Source organism: Dipodomys ordii, unplaced genomic scaffold (genome assembly GCF_000151885.1).
Source record: "Dipodomys ordii isolate 6190 unplaced genomic scaffold, Dord_2.0 Scaffold74, whole genome shotgun sequence".
Lineage (NCBI taxonomy): Eukaryota > Metazoa > Chordata > Mammalia > Rodentia > Heteromyidae > Dipodomys > Dipodomys ordii.
In genome coordinates, this window is record NW_012267290.1 from 1,396,152 (window position 1) to 1,406,036 (window position 9,885).

General features: G+C 42.8%; 1 protein-coding gene across 1 annotated transcript in view; it reads right to left on the reverse strand.

Moving 5' to 3' along the window:
- The window catches only part of Kif13b (kinesin family member 13B), a 94,937-nt gene that overhangs the window by 84,738 nt on the left and 314 nt on the right, over nt 1–9,885 (reverse strand). The window contains exons 2-5 of the mRNA XM_013024195.1: nt 8,678–8,770; nt 6,319–6,499; nt 3,858–3,945; nt 1,118–1,252 (exon numbers count right to left, since the gene is read on the reverse strand). Coding sequence (XP_012879649.1) covers nt 1,118–1,252; nt 3,858–3,945; nt 6,319–6,499; nt 8,678–8,770 — 497 coding nt within the window. The remainder of the gene's footprint in view (nt 1–1,117; nt 1,253–3,857; nt 3,946–6,318; nt 6,500–8,677; nt 8,771–9,885) is intronic.

The window sequence follows — 9,885 nt, forward strand, 5'->3', positions numbered from 1 at the left end:
AGTGGTAGAGCGCTAGCCTTGAGCTGAAGAGCTGAGGGACAGCGCCCAGGCCCAGAGTTCAGGCCCCACGACCAGACCCAAAAAAAAAGCGGTTGCCTATGTCCTGGGTTTGATCCCCAGTATCCCCCCCACAAAAAAAAAAGACAAAAAAAGATTCCTTTGGTGTTTTTTAATGGAGCTCCCCTCCCCCACCCTGCACCTTACTTCCTCATTATTATGTTTGATCTCTTAGGACTGCTCCACCTTTGTTGACAACTCTTCCCGCTCACTGACTACAGGTTGCTAATTGTCTACATTCCCCCAAAATTGTTTAAGGGCAATTTTCTGTCCCGTGACTGTCCCGTGACTACAGACTTATCTTCTATGTCCCTGTGCCGTATATAAGCATATGATGTTTTAGTAAACTTTGTCTGTACCCACATGGGATGGTCCCGTGCTGCCTACCAGACACTGCATTCCCATGGCTCGCTGTGTGAACAGCAACAATGAAGGCTTTCCAGTATACAGTATCATTTCCAAGGTATAGGAGGCAGGTGCCCCATCAGAAGCATTCCCTTTATTTCTGCTTTCTGATGATAGCTACGGGATGTATCATACATAGCTCCAGATTGTCCTCAAAGATGGCCCCATCCTAAAGGACCAGACCTGTGCCATCTGGACATTGTTCTTCAGCATTCAGTGTAGAAGCCACTCCTCCTAAGCTGTTCTAGCAACTCTGTTGTCCTCCATTCCCTATACTAAATCCTTTTCTGTTTATCTACAGTGACTTCCACTTTAGAATACTGACTGATACATAAGGAACTAAGGACTTGAAGTTAGCTAACATCCAAAGAGAAAAGGAAAAGCCACAATCACTTTAGAAGTATAAAAAGTCATGCATGTGGGGCTGGGAAGGTGGCTCAGTGGTAGAGTGCTTGCCTTGCATGCATGAGGCCCTGGGTTCAATTCCTCAGCACCACATTAGCAAAAAGAAAAAAGCCAGAAGTGGCGCTGTGGCTCAAGTGGTAGAGCGCTAGCCTTGAGCTGAAGAGCTGAGGGACAGCGCCCAGGCCCAGAGTTCAGGCCCCACGACCAGACCCAAAAAAAAAAAAAAAAAGTCATGCATGTGAACACCCACCCCGGACTTGACATCATAGAGAGTGTGTGTGAGGGTGATCTTGAAGACAGCGTGGGATCGGCTACTCTCCTCATTCATGTTGGTGGCAGCAACCGTACGTGACTTGTTCCCCTCAGACATCAGAGACTCGATATCCTGCGTGGAAACAAGAGAGAGACATACATCTCATGATCTGTGTATGAAGCATTAAATCTCCCAGCACTATGAAATACATTGCAAGTTTTGCCCTTAGCAACATTTGTAGTTTATAGGTTGTATTCCACTCAGCATTAAACCCCACAGACTACAACGAACAAAGCTATCTCTGAAGGTCAAGTAAAGTATATTACTTTCTGAAACCACAGAAAAAAAGTGGCAGTTTTGACTCAGAAAAGTCACACGTGATAGACAGTACTCATCTACTTTAGGAATCTGACCGGTGGTCTTGCCTATAATCCCATCACTGCGGAGGTTAAGGAAGTACAATCACAATATTTTAAAAAGCAGTGAAGAAAGAAATTTGAAAAACCTAAAATGTTTTTGTCAAAAAAATACAAGTTTATAGGGCTGGGAAGATGGCTCAGTGGTAGAGCGCTTGCCTTGCATGCCTGAGGCCCTGGGTTCGATTCCTCAGCACCATATAAGCAAAATGAAAAAGCCAGAAGTGGCGCTGTGGCTCCAGTGGTAGAGCGCTAGCCTTGAGCTGAAGAGCTGAGGGACAGCGCCCAGGCCCAGAGTTCAGGCCCCACGACTGGACCCCCCCCCAAAAAAAAATCAAGTTTATGAGTTAAAAACCTAGATAAAATAAGCATACATATACACATAGTAAAACAAAAACAAAAATGTATAATCCTGGCTACTGCAGAGACAGAGATAGGAAGGTAACAGTTCTTGGCAAAAAGTTCACAAAACCTACCCAATATATAGCACATACTTAACACGTTAGCTATGAAGGAAGCATAAATAAAAGACTGAAGTCCAGGATGGTCCTGGCATAAAGGAGACACTTAATATGAAAACTACCTAAAATGAAAAGAGTTGGAGGTATAGCTCAATCGATAGAATGCCTACCTAACAAGTACACGGCCTTGAGTTCAAAGCCTCTGTGTCACCAGAAAAATTTACAAAAAAAAATACCATGTAACCCATGTATACATTACCAGACATGTTTTTAAAAATTTGAACATGGAGATTTTTGACATAGATTTCTATTGGATTGCTAATAGATTCCTATTGGACTGTTAATAAAAAGAATATAAAAGAAAGATTATGGAATTTATATGTTTAAAAATGTTATAAGCTGTAGTACAATGCTTGGAATGTTTGAGCATTTTTACTATCACAAATAAAGCATGTATAAAAACCTAAAAAAAAAATGTGGTAGGGCTGGGAAGGTGGCTCAGTGGTTGAGTGCTTGTCTTGCATGCTTGAGGCCCTGGGTTCGATTCCTCAGCACCACATAAGCAAAAAGAAAAAAGCCAGAAGTGGCGCTGTGGCTCAAGTGGTAGAGGGCTAGCCTTGAGCTGAAGAGCTGAGGGACAGCGCCCAGGCCCGGAGTTCAGCTCCACGACTGGACCAAAAAAAAAAAAAAAAAAATGTGGTAAGCTCTAAACAACTCACTTAACCAATCTGAATTTTCATGTCCTTAGTCATAAAACAGAGTTATAAAATTATCTACTTAGGCTGCAGGACACACAGCTCAGTGGGAGAGCACGCTCTGGCATGACCAACATGTTTAGTCCCCAGGACCACAAAAATAAGTGAATAAAAAGAAAATAAATCACCTACCCACTAAGGATTTGGGGGAGGAATAAGAATTGATATGTGTAAAAGAGCCAGCAAATTGCCTCCTGTTGTCCTGGTAAAAGAATCCTATCTTTAGTTAACATCAGCAGATTCCTCTTTAGCTCTGTACACTATGGCAAAATTGAGACTACATTTCCCAGATACCCTTGCAGCTAAGCCTTACCATGTGATTAAACATCAACAAATAAGAGGTAAAATAGAATAAAGATCATCTGGGCATTTTCCTTAAAGGAACAGGCATGTATCCCTTGGTTGAAAGAGCATCTCGAACTATGGGAACACAGACGTGAGATGGGAAAGGACCCGAGGCCCCTCAGCAACTCCAGGGAGCCACCATGCCAGCTGTCTATCTCCAAAAGCCTTGTTGAAGTCAGCATTCGATCTTTCATTCAGTCAGTCAGATATACCTACCATGTGTCATGTACTCTCTAGACACTATGGGTACATAATGAACAAATCAGGTAATAACCCATATTTCAAAAACTTAAATCTTGTCATATTTTTATAGTACATGTAGTTGAACACAATCTTGAACTGATCTATATACTTTAAAAAGTTTGAAAGTTAAAGAAGTCTACCTCACTGCACAAATGAAAACAACTAATGTTTAAGGAATTCTAACCCAATAAATAAAATGCCTCAAAGTAAAATCATTAACTATAAGAAAGGTAGAAGAGGGCCACAGAATAAAGTAACAACAAAAAATGAAATTCACAAATTACTTATCTCTTCCAAACCCTTTTTAGATGATTAAGTCTGACAACCCCATAGCTTCATTGAAAAGCCTCATTATATTTACCCCTGGCTGACTGATTAGTCTCCAACATATTTTTTAAGAATTTTTAATAAGTAACTTATTAAGTGTAGTTAATGTATATTTAATTTTTCAAAGCAACAAACCAAACAGTTAAAAGCTATACTAAGTCTACATAGTTCATACAAAAGATGTGGTTACCTTGTAGCTTGTAACAGCCAGTTTAGAAAGTCCATCCACATAGGGTCCCAACACACTGTGCTCTCTGACTTTCAGTGTTTGACGGCTTCTGATCATGAGGAAGAAAGCAATAATTTATTAACAATAAACTGCCTTTAATAGAATTCAACTGGGCTTCATAGAAATAATACTTAATTCAAGAAAGACCCCCTCAAATAAATGAAACCAAAGAACCTGATCCCTAAAGAATTTAAAGCAAACTTTAAAATCTTTGCTGAGGAAAAAGACTTCATAATGTGGTGAAATACCACATCACTCAAAAGGGTAAGCTGTGGGACGTCCACTTACTACCACAAAGAATGCAGAGTCAGATAAATAGGAACAATCTTCTTGTCATATCACAGAATGCAGCACAAAGATAGAAACTCAATAAATGTTAACTGTGCAAGAAAAGAAAACGACAGACCCAGCTCAGTCGTGAACGAAGACAAAGGAACAAAAACAACAAAATGTACTTAATAAAGGTTTCAAAACACAACAATGGGCCTATCTAAGGCTGTGCAGGTTGTTTTAACATTGGAGGGGGAAGAAATCTCTTAGCTTTATCACACCGAAAGAGGAAAAACTATCATCATTTCAATGAATGTAAGAAAAAAGATTCAATAAAATAGAAATTAATATTTCTTTACAATTAAAAAAAAAACCTCTTGGCAACTAAAGAACTGGTAAATCCAGCAAAAGAGCTCTGCCACAAACATAAATAGCACACATAATGCACCTATCCACACTTCCCTCCGACACCCCTGAACTGCTGGGTCCCGCTGTCCACGCCATGCTCGGGACAAGCCGTGTGAGTCCTACACAGGAACGGCTCTCCCTCACTTCTCGGGGGACAAACGCCCTCTCAGCACAGAATTCCCCAAGTGCTCCCCAGGAAACCTGCTCTTCTGCTCTGAGCAAAGCCAGTAGCTCCTCCTTTGTTCTCCTACAAGTGAAAAGTAAACTGCACTGTGCCTACAATCACTTGCTACAAATCATTCCGTCCTCACTATAAGCACTTCCTCTGATGTGCATGGTGCCTAACAAGCATTAGCTCAGCAAAATTAATATTTTTTTAAAAAGCACTAATCCATCTTCCTAGAGAGGATCATTATCTTTGTCAAACAGAGTTATGGAGGAAGAACTGAGAGGTTCTATTTCTCTTGATTGGCTGAGTCTCAGATCATCTTTCCTTGACTGTGCGCCTCATCCCAACATAACTCCCTCTCCCTCTCCCTGCAAGCCTCAGCCCCGGTGAGCCCTCTAGCCTTGGTAATGCTGTTTTTACATGGCAGGCACAGCCGTGGCCCCATCCGTCTCTCTCCCTCCAGGAATCCGTGCAGTGATCAGGCCTCCCCAGTCACCACCCACTCTCCACAGTACATTCAGCTGTGGCTGCAGGTAAGTGCCTCACTGCTGAAGGCCTCCGCTGCTTCAGAACCACTTCTCTTCCAGTGCCGTGAGATCCTGGGCACTGTTTTCTCCCCAAGAAAGTTTCAAATTATCTATCTGAAAGACCAAGTTCCAAACCTCTGATTATGTCCCTTCCTCTCGTCACAGCCTGCATACCAAGGACTGAATTCCATCTACATTTATTGGCTTCCACATTTTTGGAGGGCACCAGATGTGCTGATGCTGAATGACTACTTCTCACTACATGCTTTTTATTTGTGGCTCTGGGCGAGTCTGAGAAAGGACGGCAGTGACAGTACATGCTGCTCGATTGTTCTGCCTGCTCTCAGTGCCTCTCTCATGAGCTCAAATCCTAGAATGGGTTGTGGGAAGCCACACCATGTAATTAAAAATAAATCACAGCCTTGCACTGGTAGCTCATGCCTGTAATCCTACTCAGGAGGCTGAGATCTGAGGATCACAGTTCAAAACCAGCCCAGGCAGTAAGTCTATGAGACTCTTATCTCTAATTAATCACCAGGAAACCAGAAGTGGAGCTGTGGCTCAAGTGGTAGAGCGCTAGCCCTGAGTAAAAAGAGCTCAGGAACAGCACCCAGGCCCCAAGTTCAAGCCCCATAACCAAATCAATCAATCAATCAATCAATCAACTAATCAATGACAAAACTTACAACTTGCCAGGCACCAGTGGCTCACACCTGTAATCCTAGCTACTCAGGAGGCTGAGATCTAAAGATCATAGTTCAAAGCCAGCCAGAGCAGGAAAGTATATAAGACTCATGTCTCTAAACTCAGAAAAAGCTGAAGTAGTGCTGTGACTCAAATGGTAGAAATCAAATGGTAGAGCCTAGCCTTGAGCAAAAGAAGCTCAGGGACAGCACCCAGGCCCTGAGTTCAAGCCCTAGGACCAGCAAAAAACAAAACAAAAAGCTTACAACTTGATGGCAGCATTCAATACCTTAATTTCATTTAAGTCAACTTATTTAGTCTCTTTTATCCCACAATATTCCAACACTAAATTCTTAGCTTTTACCCTTTGGGATCAAGAAGATCTCGAACTTTTTCATTGTAAATTTCCATGTAGGACACTTCTACTTTAAAACTCTGCTCTTCGTTTTCTTCCTTCTGGGTTCTTTCAAAGAGTCCACTGCAGAGTCTTGGGATTAATCCAGGCTGGTCAGTGGTGCCCATCATGGTATAAGATTTTCCGGACCCTGAAAAGTTAGAAGTGTCTCCTTGAGAAGTGTAAGTACATAACCCTCTTTGCTCATAACCAATTCCTACCACTTAACAAAGGGCTCAAATTACAGTAAGAAATATGTTCAAATACAATGAGACTAAAACATACAGAAATTTTCCTATTATAAAGATGAAAGCCAAAAGCAAACATGCTTTAGAAAGGAAAAAAAAAAACCTGAATTATGTTTTTAAAAATTACCTGCCAGGCACTGATGGCTCACTCCTGTCATCCTAGCTACTCAGGAGGCTGAGATCTGAGGATCATGGTTCAAAGCCAGCCAGGGCAGGAAAGTCTGTGAGACTCTTATCTCCAATTAGCCGCCAGAAAACCAGAGGTGGCACTGTGGCTCAAGTGGTAGAGTGCTCGTCTTGAGCTGGAGAGCTGAGGGACAGTGCCTAATCCCAGAGTTCAAGCCCCATGACCAAGCAAAAAAATAAATAAATAAAAAGCAAACAAACCTAAAACAAAAGATTTGAAGTCTAGATGATTAATTGTGCCTGCTCCAAGCACTAATCAAAAAATACACAGCACACACAAAAAATACAGATTATTCCTTCAGGCCCCAGAGCAAACTAACTTACCACCCCTGTGGAAACAATACCTGAACCAAAGAATAACCTTTTTCTACTTTAAATGTTTTCCTCCATTGTAATAGAAACATATTCATTTTAAGAGTCAGAAGATGAGCACTGTGGGATGCCTGCCATCCCGGCATTCAGGAAGCCAAGGCTGGAAAGCTGCAAGTTCACAGCCAATTTGGGCTATTGGGATAACTGAGGCTACTGGAAGCTAGCTGGAACTGTGAAGGAAGGAAGAAGAGGGAAACGAGGAGGGTCAGAAACAAGGCGGGAATTCAGAGGATACAGAAAGTAAGTTAAATCACCACAGTCTCACCATCCAGAACTGGTCTGATGCTTTCCTACTGCCACCACGGTGATTGTGCAAACATGTTTTCCACTACACAGCACTGCTTTTGTCACTCCAGACTTTGTCGTTATCATGACACCTAACACTGCTGTCCTGCTTCCCAGGAGCCAGGGCTTTCTGCGGTGCGCCCACGGCACTCCACAGGACAGCCTTGCCCAGAGACAGGTCTGTCTTGGAAAACACTGTACGGCTGAACAAACAGGGGAAGCGAGTCCCAGCAGGCCAGAGGCAGGAGTAGGGCTGGCGCTGCCAGACTCAGAGCTTCCACTCTGCTGACGAAGCTGTGAGAACACTGTGCTGTAAGAGCAGTTCCTGGTGGGACAGGCTCTACGATGGACTCTTAGAAAACTAGTTCACTTCATAGTTTCTTTCCTTGACCACAAAGACACAGACGCCAACAAGCTCTTTACCCATTATAACCAGTAAACGCTAACACATACATTCTTTTTGGTATTTTCTCTGTCATGATCCTTAAGATCCTGGGCATGGCCAGTGCCAAGCTTAACAGTTATAAGTGTGTTTTGAACAAAACAACTTGGTGGGGGTGGGACGGTGGCTCAGTGGTAGAGTGCTTGCCTTGCACGCATGAGGCCCTGGATTCGATTCCTCAGCACCACATAAGCAGAAAAAGCTGGAAAGTGGTGCTGTGGCTCAAGTGGTAGAGCACTAGCCTTCAGCTGAAGAGCCCAGGGACAGCGCCCAGGCCCAGAGTTCAGGCCCCATGACCAACAAAAAGAGAAAAAAAAAGAATGAAGCACTGATGGCTCACACCTATAATCCTAGCTACTAGGGAGGCTGAGGTCTGAGGACTGCAGTTTGAAGCCAGCCTGGGCAGGAAAGTCCCCATGAGGCTCTTCCCATCAATTAACGACTCAAAGAAAATCAGAAGTGGTAGAGTACTAGCCTTGAGCACAAGAGCATAGGGACAACACCCAGGCTCTGAATTCAAGCCTCACAACTGACAAGAAAAGAAGAAAGGAAGGAGAGGGGAAAGGAAGGAAGGAGAGGGGAGGGGAGGGGAGGGAGGGGAGGGTAAGGCAGGGGAATAAGAGGGAAACAGGAAGAGAGGGGGAAGAAAAACATTGCCATGTGAGAAAATCAAGAGAAAGGATTCAAATCCTAATTTGATTATACAATTAAAAACATCTTATCACCTAACTTTGTCTATAGTATTTCCTAAAAAGGAATAAGGAATAAATTCAGAGTCCATATTGTCTAACATTACCTGTCTGTCCATAGGCAAAGATACAGGCATTGTAACCATCAAAAGCATTCTGGAGGATGTTTTCCCCAAGGCACTTGAAGACATCATCTTGGCCTAAAAAAGACATTGAAAGGAATGTTTTAACATTCTACATACTACAACTCAAAAAAAATCCAAAATCTCAAAATATACAAGCAGCCTATTGATCTCCAAATGAGATTTGGAAACTTGACAAATATTTCTGTCCTCCAGGTTATTTCTAGTTAGCACAGGAGGAAAAATGAGCAAAGCATTCCCTATAAGCCACACTTAAATAAATGCTAACCAAGAAGCTTCCAGAATGCACTTATAGTTCATGATCATAAATACCTGAAATTTATACTTGGAATCTAGGTGTGCCTGGATTTAACTTCATATCACTCAGTTATGCTTTTATTCAATGGGTACTAGAGTTCAGAAAACTCCTTTGTGCTAATGCCTTCTCTCTACATTCTTCACATTTAGCAGGACTGCTTGGAAACAAATGGCGTTAACAGTTAGGAAAAGGTTGCAACTGTAGCTTTAGCTGTGTGGTAAATGAGGCTTGAGACAATCATCGTTTAGGAAGAGCCAGAACAAACTTTAACAGCAAAAATAAATTCGGAAGGAATATGGTCCACTCTCCAATACAGAGAAAAGCATAAGCTCTGACCGGTGTTTCATGGTTGCCCAGGACCAGCACCACATTCTAGTCCTCCTTCCTTATATAAGAGGCCTTTCTAGACCATCTCATGGGCTTCTCAAGAAGCCTCTGACTACAGGGCAGCTCCTGGTCCCATGGAAGATCTGGAGGCCTGAGTCAGACAACCATCTCAGACACCATGTTTGTGTAATTTTATTGTCTCAAACCAAGAACAGCACACTATAAAAACCCTAACAAGCTGGGCGCCGGTGGTCATAATCCTAGCTATTCAAGAGGCTGAGATCTGAGGATCACGGTTCAAAGCCAGCCCGGGCAAGAAAGTCAGTGAAACTCTTATCTCCAATAAATCACCAGAAAACCGGAAGTGACACTGTAGCTCAAGTGGTAGAGCACTAGCCTTGAGCTGAAGAGCCAAGGAATAGCACTCAGGCCCAGAGTTCAAGCCCCATGACAAAAAAAAAAAAAAAAAAGGGCTGGGAAGGTAGCTCAGTGGTAGAGTGCTTGCCTTGCATGCCTGAGGCCCTGTGTTCGATTCCTCAGCACCACA